General features: G+C 48.6%; 1 protein-coding gene across 4 annotated transcripts in view; it reads left to right on the top strand.

Annotated features, from left to right (window-relative positions):
- LOC124070590 (rap1 GTPase-activating protein 2-like) overlaps nucleotides 1–14,119 on the top strand; it is a 15,634-nt gene extending 1,515 nt beyond the window's left edge. For 2 of the 4 annotated variants that reach the window (XM_046410592.1, XM_046410594.1), the window contains 20 exons: nucleotides 2,614–2,649; nucleotides 6,014–6,092; nucleotides 6,163–6,198; nucleotides 7,141–7,173; nucleotides 7,289–7,522; nucleotides 7,957–8,060; nucleotides 8,310–8,388; nucleotides 8,517–8,570; nucleotides 8,678–8,761; nucleotides 9,132–9,232; nucleotides 9,589–9,718; nucleotides 10,554–10,709; nucleotides 11,031–11,102; nucleotides 11,191–11,277; nucleotides 11,808–11,954; nucleotides 12,269–12,373; nucleotides 12,499–12,590; nucleotides 12,693–12,797; nucleotides 12,919–13,006; nucleotides 13,083–13,312. In XM_046410592.1, the coding sequence (XP_046266548.1) occupies nucleotides 2,614–2,649; nucleotides 6,014–6,092; nucleotides 6,163–6,198; nucleotides 7,141–7,173; nucleotides 7,289–7,522; nucleotides 7,957–8,060; nucleotides 8,310–8,388; nucleotides 8,517–8,570; nucleotides 8,678–8,761; nucleotides 9,132–9,232; nucleotides 9,589–9,718; nucleotides 10,554–10,709; nucleotides 11,031–11,102; nucleotides 11,191–11,277; nucleotides 11,808–11,954; nucleotides 12,269–12,373; nucleotides 12,499–12,590; nucleotides 12,693–12,797; nucleotides 12,919–13,006; nucleotides 13,083–13,292 (2,032 nt within the window). In that variant the 3' untranslated portion in view covers nucleotides 13,293–13,312. The other 2 variants (XM_046410595.1, XM_046410593.1) reach the window with 2 other exon arrangements.
- The last annotated feature ends 175 nt before the right edge of the window (nucleotides 14,120–14,294 follow it).

Here is a 14,294-nt window from a genome sequence, read left to right as displayed (position 1 = left end):
CATGGGGCTCTGCTGGACTTTCCATGTGTGGCACCATTTTACAGCTCCTTTCTTCACACTGTGAGCTTTGGAACAGTCTTTTTGAGCCCCTGTGCGTCATGTTGTAACTGCATGGTTTGGTCACTACGTCAAAAGGCCGGTACTGTTCCTGGAGGCTCAGGTTCACTTCGATGAAGCTGGGGAATTCAGGCCCAAGTTGGCTGTTGAGTCACTGTTTAACCCTGGTTTGAATTCAAGGTAAACTGCAGGTAACCATAGCAACAGCAGTTGCCAACAAACAGTGCAACAGTGTTTCTGAGCTGTGAGGATGTTTATGTTCTGGTCATTCATCAGACACTCAGTTTATTGTGAACAGAATGTGGTGTCAGGTACACACAATGCTGTGATTGCCTCAGCGGTTTTCCCCAGTGTCAGTGAACACAACACCTGAATCGCTGATGTGTTGACAGGTTTGGAACCAGACTCACTGAAGCCACATGTAGTCAAACCAACTCCTCTCTGTGTGATTGGTGGAGACTGGGTCCAATATGGCGGCTCTGGGGCGACAGTTTCTGTAGAGCTGAGGCCTGAACTCTTCGTTATATCACACTGGATGATACAAACTACTGATACTCAGAGGAATGTAAAGTAGCTTCTCACTGTGTTCTCGCCTCAGCCTGCAGTCCGTGTGTGTGTGTGGAAACTCAACAAGCCTCCTTTTCAATCAATCACTCTCTCTGTTTTCTTTTTATAATACGTTTGTCATCCTCTGCATTTCCTCCTCACCTGCTGTACATCACACAGCAGCAAACCGAAGTATCTGAGCCTCAGTGCTAATGTGAAGCTGCTAACATCGCTAACCAGCTGCCTATTAGCATGATAACATGTAGCTTCCTCCCGAGCTTAGCGTTAGCTCAGTGGGTCTTCAACAGAGGAAGTGGCGGACAGAGACATCGCAGATACTGTAGTTTGATTTGTACTCGTCTGGCTGCTGTGTTAATGTCGGGGAGCAGGATGTGATGACGTCCTTCAGGGTCGTGTTGTCTCAGGTGACATCACTACAGGAGCCGCAGACAGCAGACACACCAAGGAGGTGGAGACCAAACACAGAGCTAACATAGAGGGACGACTGGACCGAGACCCATCAGGAGACACGAACAAACTCCACCCGAACCATCACGTCCATCTGGGACAGCTGGTGGAGGACGTAATCAGCTGTTATGAAGTCAATATGATGATGATGTGTTGAGAGGAGAGAAACACGGTGCTGTCAGCCATCTTTGTGTGGTCATGTGATATCTACACACCCAGACTGTGTGTGTGTGTGTGTGTGAGAGAGAGAGTAGTTTTAGCAGCATAAATGTCTTATTTATGACCTGTGGGAGTTTAGTTCTCACAGAGTCATCCTACATACAGACTTTTAATGTTAACATCAGTCTCTCTTTCTACAGTCCTCCTCTCCCTCCTCCTCTCCCTCCTCCTCTCCCTCCTCCTCCTCCTCCTCCTCCTCCTCTTCCTCTTCCTCCTCCTCTTCTTCCTCTTCCTCCTCCTCTCCCTCCTCCTCCTTCTCCTCCTCCTCCTCCTCTCCCTCCTCCTCTTCCTCCTCTTCCCCCTCCTCCTCCTCTTCCTCTTTCTCCTCCTCCTCCTCTCCCTCATTCTCTTCCTCCTCCTCTTCCTCCTCCTCTCCCTCCTCCTCTTCCTCCTCTCCCTCCTCCTCTTCCTCCTCCTCTCCCTCCTCCTCTTCCTCCTCTCCCTCCTCCTCCTCCTCTTCCTCTTTCTCCTCTTCCTCCTCCTCTCCCTCCTCCTCCTCTTCCTCTTCCTCCTCTTCCTCCTCCTCCTTCTCCTCCTCCTCCTCCTCTCCCTCCTCCTCTTCCTCCTCTTCCCCCTCCTCCTCCTCTTCCTCTTTCTCCTCCTCCTCCTCTTCCTCCTCCTCTCCCTCCTCCTCTTCCTCCTCCTCTCCCTCCTCCTCTTCCTCCTCTTCCCCCTCCTCCTCCTCTCCCTCATTCTCTTCCTCCTCCTCTTCCTCCTCCTCTCCCTCCTCCTCTTCCTCCTCCTCTCCCTCCTCCTCTTCCTCCTCTTCCCCCTCCTCCTCTTCCTCCTCCTCTCCCTCCTCCTCTTCCTCCTCTCCCTCCTCCTCCTCCTCTTCCTCTTTCTCCTCTTCCTCCTCCTCTCCCTCCTCCCCCTCTTCCTCTTCCTCCTATTCCTCCTCTTCCTCCTCCTCCTCCTCCTCCTCTCCCTCATTCTCTTCCTCCTCTTCCTCTTTCTCCTCTTCCTCCTCCTCTCCCTCCTCCTCCTCTTCCTCTTCCTCCTCCTCCTCCTCCTCTCAAACTGGAGTGTTAATGGTTACAGTTCAGTTTGTTCTCTGTGTGTTTACATTTGTGACGAGAGATTTAGTGAGGCAACTCGGGAGAACATGAACGACCTGAGAGAGGAGAACTCTGTTCACACAGACACACACACACACTCACATACACTCTCACACGGTTACTAAGGTTAATAGAGTATTCAGGTGTAAAGCTGTTCCTCCTCATCTCATAATGTCCTCATCTTCTTCCTGTTGTCAGAGTGTTGAGTGCACTGTGTGTTAATGACATGTCTGTCTGTCTGTCTGTCTGTCTGTCTGTCTGTCTGCAGGATTGATAAGTCTACAGTCAGCGCTCTGAGAGCTCGGTGAGTAACACAACGTGTTTTTCTGTTTGTTTTTCTGTTTGTCAACAAATCTGACGTCCAGACTCAAAGCATCGACGTGTCAGACTGTCTGACTTCCTGTCTGTGGCCTCACAAACACACAGCTTCATGTTTGAATCAGCAGGCCTGCTGGCGGTGGATGAAGGATGGTGTGTGTTCGACCGACAGACAGACAGGCAGACAGACCGCCCGACCGACTGGCAGACAGACCGACAGACCGACCGAGCGACAGACAGATAGAGATGTTGCCTTTGAGACAGCAGAGACAACAATGACACCACCTGGAGACATCTGCGGGGACAGTTGTCTGTTTCCACTTTTGTCTCAGCCTGAACAGCTTAGTCTCGTCCACGACAAACGTGACGCGGCCCTGTAGCTCGTCAGTAAGTCAGTAACCCAGCAATGCTGCAGGAGGTCATATGATAGTGTGGGTTAAAATGAGGTGAGGGGACCTTTATGGTGGACATAACACGACTTGGTTCAGGTTAAACTGAGCTGGGGGCTGGCGGTTGTTTATTACAAACAGGAAGTGAACAGCAGGTTGACTCCCTCCTCCATGACCCTAAGAAGAGAGACTCAAAATCACCGCAGCTGCTAGGGGGCGCTGTTAGCTGATCCTGATTTAACTCCAGCAGTTTCTCTCCTCCCTCTGCTCTGCTTTTTATGTTCCTCTTTTTCCTGTCTTTCTTCTTAGTATTCATGCTTTCCTCCCTCTGTCCGTCTCTCTCTCAGCAACCACCATTATGAGACACACAGACAGACAGTCAGACAGGTGGAAAGAGAGACAGATGGAGTGAGACAGAGACAGAGACAGACAGACAGACAGACAGAGAGGAGGTGTTGGTGTTTTCTTGGTGTGAGGTGCTCAGTAACCCACAGCAAAACAGCAATGCTGCACATCCACTGGTGAGCATTTCCTCTCATCCTCCATTCTCCATGTGTGTGTGTGTGTGTGTGTGTGTGTGAGAGAGAGAGAGAGAGAGAGTGAGTGTGTGTGTTTGTGTTGCTTTTTGTTATTTTGATGGGTTTATGTGACATTATGAACAGACGATGCGTTCAGGTGACCATCAGGCTGTGTGTTTTTGTCAACAGTGACACAAATGCTGTCCTGTAAACTGTCTGCTGTGTCAGCTTGAACTCTGGATTTTAGTGTTTGAGGCAGTGATGAGACTGGTGTGTGTGTGTGTGTGTGTGTGTTGCTGTTGTTGTCAGTAGTGACTCAGTCGCCAGCTGGTGAATATAATTAGCCTCTCAAAAACGAGTGAGAGAAAAACGAGTGTGTGGCTGCAGACGACGTCCCTGCAGGCAGACGAGAAACACTGATGTCTAAAAACGGATTTATTCCTTCGTGTGTGTGTGTGTGTGTGTGTGTGTTCTCATCAGGGCTGCACTAGCAGTCTCTCTAGCGCATCCTGGAGGCTGCAGCTTTCATTACAGCTACAATGAAGAGCTGGACAAAACAAACAAGATACTGATGACCGCTGAGTCTCACCTGAGGGTGGCGCTACATCAACACTCACAGGATTGTTCAGCTTCAAAGCTGCAGTCCCTTCCTTCCTGTTCCATTACTTCTCTGTTGACGTCCCAGCAGTGTTTTTACTTGCTGCCTGCAGCCTTTTCTTAAACAACACGTTTCTAGTGTTAATAAGCGACAAAGTATGGAGAAGAAAAAGCACCAAACATTTGGTGTCCTCCGCTGTGTGTGCGTAGTGAGTGTGTGGTTGAGCGAGTGTAGTCTTACCTACATCAACAGATACGAAACAGACAAGGGGTTTCCTGTACTGATGTGTAAAGAACTGGACTGAGGGGGCTTATCTCAGTTTTCCAAAAACCTCCTGGCTCCCACAGAGTCAAACCTATGGAGGGAGACCAGAGTCTAAAACTCTTTCAGCCATGTAAAAACTGAAGAGCATCTCAGAAATCAAACCTTTCTTCTCCCGATCTCAGTGAGGTGACTGTGATCCACTGTGGCAGCATTAAGTCAGTACGCTCACACCTTCAGAACTGAACTTGTCTTTGTCACAGTCCTTCGACAAACACCATCGCAGGATAAACGTCACAGCGCGACAGAGGAGTGTGAGTCCAGTGTCCGTGGTGTGACAGCAGCAGCTCGGTGTTCATCAGGTTCAGACCAGCAGACAGCAGACACACTGAGAGCAGGTGCTTCCCTCGGGAGGTGGAGACCAAACTCTGAGCTAACAGAGAGGGAGGACTGGGCTGAGACTCGGCAGGAGACACCAACAGACTCTACCCGAACATCAGGTCCATCTGGGACAGCTGAGGGCGTCATTCATCACTGGCGATGGCTCATATCAGCTGTCTGTGTGTCTGGACTCCACCAGAGATCCTTTGTGAGGAGAAGCTCCACTCTGCAACATCTTTTGAAAACACTGAACAAAGATCAAGTATAATTGACAGGTTGTTTGTCCATATGTACATACTCCAGTAGGAGTCATCGAGACTCCAGTAGGAGTCTGTGAGTGTGAAATCTTGAGTCATTAATGCTCAAGTCCAAATCTATGTGTGACTCATCAACATTCAGGTCCTTGACAAATCATCAATACATCAATACTGTCCAATCAAACATATTCCAGAATGAGTCAGCGGTTTGTAAATCTAAGTCAAAATTCAAAACTGACTCTATAGCATTCAAGCATGAATCATCAATTTTCAGGTCCAGTTCAAATCATGAGTCATCAACATTTCACTTTGACTGGAAAACCAGGACACAACCTGATTGGTTCCTGAGTGCTCCTCCAAAGTTTGATCCAGTTCAACATTTATGAACACCTGGAGAAACCATGGCAACCACAGTGAACTGGCCCCCCTGAGGGCCAAGGAAATTAGTGGTCTTCTGGTGTGTGTGTGTGTGTGTGTGTGTGTGCTTGACAGGAAGTCATGACAACCTCACTAGAAGTTAAATACCTGGAACACCCCTTCAGTCTCAGAACTGAAGAAGCCTTTCGAATGAGAGGTGAAATGTCTTCAACAACCTGAAGGTATCCGGTTGCCTTTACTTCTAGCACTTCAACTACTATGACCCGCATGACTGAGAACCTGCATCGACGAGATTAAGAAACATTTCTTCATTTCAGCTTCACCTTAATGATTTGAGTTTTGTAATCTGTTTATGTGAATTGTGCAACTTCGGTCACAGTGGACTGGATTGCAAATGTTCTTGTTGGTGATGTAGCTTAGCTGATGAGCTAATGGCTAACATGCTAACTGTGCCGTTAGCTCGCTGTGACATTTGAAACTAATCTGAGCCAGAGCCGAGGTGAGAGGCAACCGCGCTGACCGCCGAGCCTCCGACCGATGATTAATCACAGTCTGGTTGTATGTTCAGCAAACAGGAGCTGCTGACCACCTCCACCATCAGTGACCACCCCCCATCTCCACCTCGCACCGCACCCCCCACCATGAAGGTAACACACACACACACACAGACACACTCGGATGACCATCACATTAACAAACATCTCTCTGTGTCTCCAGTCGGCTCATTTCTTTGACACGATGGACAAGATGGAGGTGAGAGTCCCCCCCCCCGACACACACACACCCTCCTGCTGACACAAGTACTCATTCAAGCACCAAATGTGGATTCATCCACCAGAGAAAATAGTCCCCTGCAGATGACGCACTTCCTCCTGTTTGATTGTGTTTACCTGAATTCTTTCTCCTCTTCCTGGCACTGATGCAGCAGGTGCCAGAAGCTGCTGAGATGAAGACAGTCCCTCAGAGACAGAAGGCACGTCTGTCCATCTGTCTGTCCTCATAACCATCCACTCACTGTTTTTGCGTCCTTTCATTCATTCGATTGCGCCAGACAAAAGATGATCCAGTTCTTTGTAATCTGTTTTCTTCACTGACGGCATCTAAGATTTGACAGAAATCATCTCGCACATTACAAAATATCACGTGTCCCCTTGAGAGACTGAGACAGTGCTGGACAGCAGGTTTGTCTCTGGTCCATCTTTAATGTAACTGTGCTAATAACCCAGAGCAGTTCTGGCCTGGACCTGCAAAACCGGCTTAGTCCGGACTCAGGTGCTGGAAGAGACAGCCTGAAGAAACCAACAGAACCACATTATCTGCAAAGAGAAGTTTTTGCACTCCCTGATGTAAGATCCTGTCCACGAATCCATGTCCCCCAAACCAGCTCACAGTGGAAGAAGTCCAAACTACTTGACTATCAGCTGTTTTTCTGGTGGACAAACATGGACCGAAGGCTTCTTGTCCACACTGAGTGTGATTCAAGGAGGGACGGACTGGATGGGTCCTACATGCATCCATGAGACAGACATGTTGATGTCCACACACTTGCTCTCTCGTTGGGGACCAATAACTGACTCAGCTGTACCATCCATCATGATCAGCATCATCACTCATACACTTTATTCACCTGTGTGTGTGTGTGTGTGTGTGTGTGTATTTTGTCATGGACGTGACTGCTCTGTCTTTGTCTTTCAGGACGACTACATCCCTTATCCAAGGATCGAGGAGGTGAGGCTGACCCTGATCGCATCTTCATCACATCTGGATTCTTCTTATCATTAATGCCAGCTCACTCTGTGTGTGTGTGTGTGTGTGTGTGTGTGTGTGTGTGGGTGTGGTTCAGGTGTTGGAGAGGGGGGGGCCGTACCCTCAGGTCATCCTGCCTGAGTTTGGAGGTTACTGGATTGAGGATCCTGAGGCACCTCCTCCTCTCACCTCCCTGGAGATCAAGAGGGAGGAGGAGGAGGAGAAGAGAGGACCAGGAGAGGAAGAAGACCGACCTGCAGGGGATTATGGGTATCGGCTGGAAGAGATCAGTGAGGCTGCACGAGCGTACAGGAAGCACTTCCTGGGCAGGGTGAGCTTGTTCCACCACGAATCCTCAGATCTGTGTACTAGTACCACATCGTATAAATACTTAATATAAAAGTGCAGTACAGTGTTGTCCTGTTTGATCTGACCTCGGATCAGCTGAGCTCATTTTGACTGCAGCTGATGATTCATCTGCTGATTGTTTTCTCCATGAATCCACTGATTGTTTGCTTTGTCAAACTGATATAATAACTTACATTAACAGTGAGACATGTGGTCCCACTGAGCCAGAGGACAAAGTGTCTCCTTCACAGATTTTGTTCAGTCCAACCAACAGTCCAAAGCTCAACATGATCACAAACACATTGAGAGGAAAAGCTTCACATCCAGCACACGTTTTTACAGGAGAAAACACCGAACGCATCATCAATACAGCTGATCACTTATTGTCTGATTGATTCATGTCTCTCTGTCTCTCAGGAACATTTAAACTTCTCCTGCTCGTCCAGCAGTGTGGGACGTCTGCTGCTGTCTGTCAGACATGAAGAAGTGAAGGAGCAGGAGAGACTCCATGTTATCATTCGGTACACACACTCACACACACACACGCACACACACAAAGTAATCTGAATGGATAAAACTGAATGGATGCCCAACTTGAGCTTTTCTCTCTGAATTTCCCTCGGATCAATAAAGTTTCCGTCTGTCTCTCTGTTCCTGATACAGAAAACTGAGACGTCTGGTTATTGAGACTGAAGGACTGACAGAAGTTTGTCGTTCTTCTCTTCTCATGGGCTTCAGCGCTCTGACGTTTGTCTCTTCTGTCCCTTCAGGTCTCGGGTGAAAAGTGTCTACCAAAGACTGACGCTGACTGGGCTGCCGGACATCCCGAGTGTGCCAGAGCTTGCCAAGGTACACGCACGCCACGCACGCACAGACGCACGCACGCCACGCACACACACACACACAGAGTCTCGACTCCAATCAGTGTGTTTCTTTAACTTTGTTCTTTGTTAAGTCTGAGTTTGTTCCTCATCCAGCTGCTGTGTGAGGAGGCAGCAGGTTTGTGTTTCAGTCCTGTCGTCTACCCAAAGGTGAGAACCACCAACACCTCCAGTCCTCTGTACCGAAGGACAGGAGAGACTCTGCTGGACTGTTTTCATCTGCCTGTCTGTCTGTCTCTCTGTCTGCCTGTCATCAGGCGTCTCAGCTGATCGTAAACTACGACGAGCACGAGGTCAACAACACCTTTAAGTTTGGAGTCATTCACCAGAGATTTGGACAGGTGACTATGCAACACCTTTTTGCCGGTCTGAGATTTGTGGACACTGTGGCCATTGACTGTGTGTGACCTGAAACAGGTGTGACTGGTGGCCCTGTTCCCGAGGTGTTCAGGACCAGGACTGACCCTCACATGCTGTGAGCTCAAAGGTGCAAAACAACAGGAAGTTAGTGACTGTAGTTTGGCTACTGATTAGACTTCTAACCAACAGCAGGTGGCGCTGCAGTACTGACACAGCTGATGGTGCAGGGTGATGTGTGTGTCTCACTGAGCACTGATATGTCTGACAGCTAATTCATTAGCATGTGAAGAAGAGGTTTTGCCATGTGGTGGCTGCATGTTGTGAGGCTGACGGTTCTCACCTGTCCATCAGGTGTCTGAGGAGGAGCTGTTCAGGAACAACGAGGAGACGCCGGCCTTCACAGAGTTCCTGCAGCTGCTGGGAGACACAGTGGAGCTGAAGGACTTCAAGGGGTGAGACAGAGCACAAACTGTGTCAAATCCACGACATCAGCAGCACTGATGGTAAAGGTGGAAGCGATAAGATTACACTTTCTGATTAAACTGCTCCGTAAAGGGAGCCAAAGTTTGGATGGATGGATCTTAAACAAGGCTCCACACTGATGAACTACGACATACACAGTATTTGTTAGTGATCAAACGAGAATAATGTAATATTCCGTCGTAATGTACAGTGAAAGGAACCATGTACTACTTTAAGCACATTTTACAAATAATACTTCAGTACTTTAACTTAAGCAACATTTTGAAAATAGGACTCGTGCATTTCAACTTTTGCTTCCCACTCAGAGTTGACTGTCTGTGTGCAGGTTTCGGGGAGGTCTGGATGTGTCCCACGGACAGACAGGTTTTCAGTCCGTCTACACTGTCCACCGAGAGCAGGAGATCATGTTCCACGTCTCCACCAAACTGCCCTTCACTGAGGGAGACGCCCAGCAGGTAGACAGCAAAAAACAGCCTCAGAAACAGCAGGACATTACTCAGCATGGACGAGAGCATGACTCAGCACGGACAATAATATGACACAGCTGTGGGGGGCAGCCGTGATGAAAGTGACATATTTTGTCATTGGAGGGAACTCACTCCAACGAAATTCGTGCTCTGCATTTAACCCACCCAAGTGACGTGCACACACACACAACAAACCCGGGGCAGTGGGCGACCGCGTGCAGCGCCCGGGGAGCAGTGGGGGTTAGGTACCTTGCTCAAGGGTACCTCAGCCATGGACACCGGGACGGGGAATCGAACCAGCGATCCACCGGTTACGGGTCCGACACCCTAACCGCTGATCCACGACCTAGAGGTTGGAGAATCAGCTTGTGATCGAAAAAAATTTGAGTGTGGTGGAGTGATAATGTCCCCCCCACCCCCCAGATTAGGCGGCTGATGTGCCCTTGAGCAAGGCACTTAACCCCCAATTTGCTCCCTGGCGTTTGATGCAGCCCACTGCTCCTGTGTGTGTTTCACTGCATGTTTCAATCAGTGATGGGTTAAATGCAGCTTGGGATTAATTAACATAACTAGGCATGATGCAGCAAAGCACGTGGTAATCCTGACATCACAGTAACCGTGACGCCATTATAGCATGTATGTGACATTTAGCATAGCATAGCATAGCATGAGAGGATATGACAAGACAGTAACGAGTCTCATCCAGTTGAAGTCACATGATCACATGAGACCACGTGAGAGGACAACATGAGACGTTATCAGATAAAATGTTGGGTGACGTGTAACGTGATACGATGATAGCATGACAGCAGTTCTCCCTCAGCTACAAAGGAAACGTCACATAGGAAATGACATCGTGGCGGTGGTGTTCCAGGAAGAGGCCACGCCCTTTGTCCCAGACATGATCGCCTCCAACTTCCTGCACGCCTTCATCCTGGTGCAGGTGGAAGAGCCCTGCTCAGACCGCACCTCCTACAAGGTGACAGCAAACGTGTTCCCCTCGGTGTTTTACATGTAGCTGAAGAGTTTCTGACTTCCATCGTCTTACTGTCTGACTTAAACAGGCTTCTCTCTTTCTGACGTTTTATCAAAGAAGCAGATATTTTCCAATAGTTGTTCATCTTTTGTTCTGACCAGGAGTTTTCAGGTGCTCACCCTCAGAAAAAGAATCAGAATCAGGATCAGAAATACTGATTCAGAGTTTTCAGGTGCTCAGCCTAACCCTGATGCTAATGGATCACAGAAATGCCAATCAAACCAGAGGTGTTGTTTGTATCAGTGAGACTGTTGTGATTTTCAGGTGTCCATCACGGCACGGGAAGACGTTCCTCCGTTTGGACCGCCCCTCCCAAACCCACCTGTTTTTCAGAAGGTCAGCGGAAGTGCTGGTTTGTTTAATACGCCTACAGGGCAGTCGTGAAGAGTTCTGACAGTTTGAACGTGATGTGTGTTGTGTTCAGGGTCCAGAGTTCAAAGAGTTTCTTCTCACGAAACTCATTAATGCAGAGCTGGCCTGCTACAAGAGTGACCGCTTTGCCCGGCTGGAGGTAACACACCAGAAAACACAACAGACAGAGTCTGTCTGTGAGGTTTATAAAGGTCCAGGTTTGATCAGCACTGAATTTAACAGTCACGCTTATATTTCAGTATGAAAGAAGTCAGCTGTGCTTAAATCTGTACATCTATGGATTTAAAATAAGTCTAATGGTAACTTTACTACATTACACTCACATCTTTGTATGCATTGAAAAACTTGTTGTTAATTCAGACATGAATATGCTGATCACTTTAATGCTGCAGCTTACAAATGTGGAGCTCATTTTAATGACCGTCATGATTTTGTGTTATTAATATGAATCTGCAAAGTCACTTATCAAATAAATGCAGTGGAGAAAAAATAACCTCCAAAATGTAGTGGAGTGGAAAGTCCCACAATATACTCTAGTCAGTACATTAGTTGAACAAATGTACTTAGTTGTGGTGTTCTACAGGGCTCAATGTTCGGTCCCCTATTGTTTCCTATCTGTATGCTACCTCTGGTGTGTGTGTGTGTGTGTGTGTGTGTGTGTGTGTGTAGGAGCGTACCCGGTCCGCCCTGCTCGACAGCCTCCACGATGAGCTGCAGAGACGCTCCCAGAGCATGCTGGGATTGACATCAGGTACAGAGGAGGAGGGACGAGCTGAGAACGGACACGCTCATGGAGGTCTGCTGGAGTCCATCAAAGTGCGTGTGTGCTTTTCAGTTTTCCTGTTTCCTCTTTCCTGTAGACTGCTAGCTTAGCCTCTGTGAAACACAAAGCGAACCCTCAGGTCAGACCTAAACTCAGTTGAGTCAGTGGTTCCTCCTGGACCAGTCTGTCCACTGAAAGAACCAAAGTTAAACTATTGTTAAACCTCCATGCGACTTCTGTATGACAGGAACAGACCGACAGACTAATGCGACAGAGCTGCATCAGTGACTGATTTACACGACTTGTTAGTGAATAAAGTAATTAAATTACTTAGTGGCGTGTCTGTAACACTTCCACTCTCTGTCAGAGGGCGATGCGAGGGCGGAGCATCTCCATGGAGACCATGTCGAGGGGCGGGGCCGGCCTGCCCACCAGTCTGAGTGGGGGGGGTCTGGCTCACATCAGTGCTGAGGTGAGCAGAGGTCAGAGGTCATGGTGGAGGACAGCCTATTGAGTTTTTAAAAGTTTTAAAGTTTTTAGGTTTGTTGATGTGACTCGTTAGTGCTGACTGTCTGCGTTCTGTGTGTCTGATGTCAGTGTAACATCAAATCGCCTGTGAAGAGGCGGTCAGGACTTTTTCCTCGTCTGCTCAGCGTTGACAGCCAAACAGAGAGACACAACCAGAGAAGGTAACACCTGTGTGTCTGCACCTGGGAGGAGCTTCCTCTTGTCTTTGTGCTAAGCTACGCTTCACTGCATGTGAGTCTTCAACACTCTTTGTTCTCCGTCAGTCTTGTCAGTGAGCAGAGGAGCTTTGACAGCTGCCACCCGGCCCTGGAGATGAGGTCACAGCTGCTGTCCAATCCCAGCTCACCAGAGGCGGGACAGCGGGACAGGTGTGTGTGACTGGGCAGGTGTTCCTCAGTGTGTTCTTCTTCACTTTTTCTTTCTGTCTTCTTTGTTGTGTTTGTGTGGGCTGATGTTGACCAGTGAGACGATGATGTTTGTAACCTGCAGGAGTCACATGAAGAAGGAGAGCAGTAAGATTTCCAGATCCACATCCAGCAGCTGCAGCTTCAGCATCTCGGCTGATGACACACACCTGGTGAGCTCACCTTAAAGCTCTCCCCACATTTCAACACAGTTTGTAACGTCTGTCCTCACTGTCTCCGTGTCTCCAGCTCGTCCAGCCAGCGATGGCAGAAAGTCAGAGTTCAAGTCCGCTGGTCGTCTGTCGCAGCCCCACAGGTTCATTCACACGCACTTCCTTTAACATGGTAACCGGTGACGTAAAGGGAATCCACAGGCTGCTGACCCTGCATGCTCGGCCCTCTGCTGGTTCTGTTTGTTTGATGATGTTTGTCGCTTCCTGTTGTGTCGTGTCAGAATAAGCAGTTTGCTTTTTTTCCTCTTTCAGAGATAAAGAATAAAAACTCTCCCAGATCCAACCTCAAGTTTCGTTTTGACAAGCTGGGTCACTCTGCCACAGTAAGTGTGTGAGGCAGCCAATCAGCAGGCTCGTTTGTGTGCAGCTCAGATTTTCTGATGTGTTTCAGACAATCAGCTCTGATGTCTTCTGTCTCTGTCCGCAGCAGGGACACTAACCTGAGAGGACAGCAGCAGGAGGTGGGTACAGTGCAGACAAACCGTCTCTATTCTGGTTTCTGAAGTTGTTTTACTGTCTGGGATCCAGATGAGAGCAGATCTGAGCCAGGGGTCTGATGGTCTGTGAGCCATCCTTCAGTTAAACAGGCGGACTGTCAGCTGGTTCACACGTTCACGTGGAAACTTCACTGCAGCTAAAGGCTGAACTGATTTTATGTTTTCTCTTCTCTCACTTTTCAGAGTCCACCTCAGCTCAGCTCTTTTCTGTTTGTATTCCTCCACCTTCTGCTACTTTCACCAAGTCAAACTTTATTGACGACACCAAGCAGAGACGAGGTTGTGATGTTTACCACACTGCATTTACCTGGACGACGTAAAGTTTCCTTCCTTTAAATGCTCACGTCATGTCTCTCTGCCCTGTGGACAAGCTGTGACCACACCCGCTGGTGATGTCATGCTCTTTCACCGTATTTGATTGGCTGACTCGCAGAACATGTGATGTCAGACTGCTGCTGTCACTTGGAGACGGATGCCCCAAGAGGACAGGGGGAAACAGGTTTCTGAGTGTTTGTTGTTGTAGTTCTGCTCACAGCCACACGAGGCAGCAGAACAGGACACGCGTTGTGTGTCTTTATTTTAGCTGGAAATGTAAAAAAGAAAGACTTAAAACATGTCATTTGCCCGTTTCCTCCGTGGATGATGATGAGACTGAGCTCTTCTCACTGCGCCTACACTAACAGTACAGCACGAGTGGCAGATGGGTTCTCCTGTTTCCTGTTGGGCTCACA

The sequence above is a fragment of the Scatophagus argus genome, chromosome 14, assembly GCF_020382885.2.
Source record: "Scatophagus argus isolate fScaArg1 chromosome 14, fScaArg1.pri, whole genome shotgun sequence".
Classification (NCBI taxonomy): domain Eukaryota; kingdom Metazoa; phylum Chordata; class Actinopteri; family Scatophagidae; genus Scatophagus; species Scatophagus argus.
Note: the sequence above shows the minus strand (reverse complement) of the source record. Positions and strands in the feature narration are given on the sequence as shown.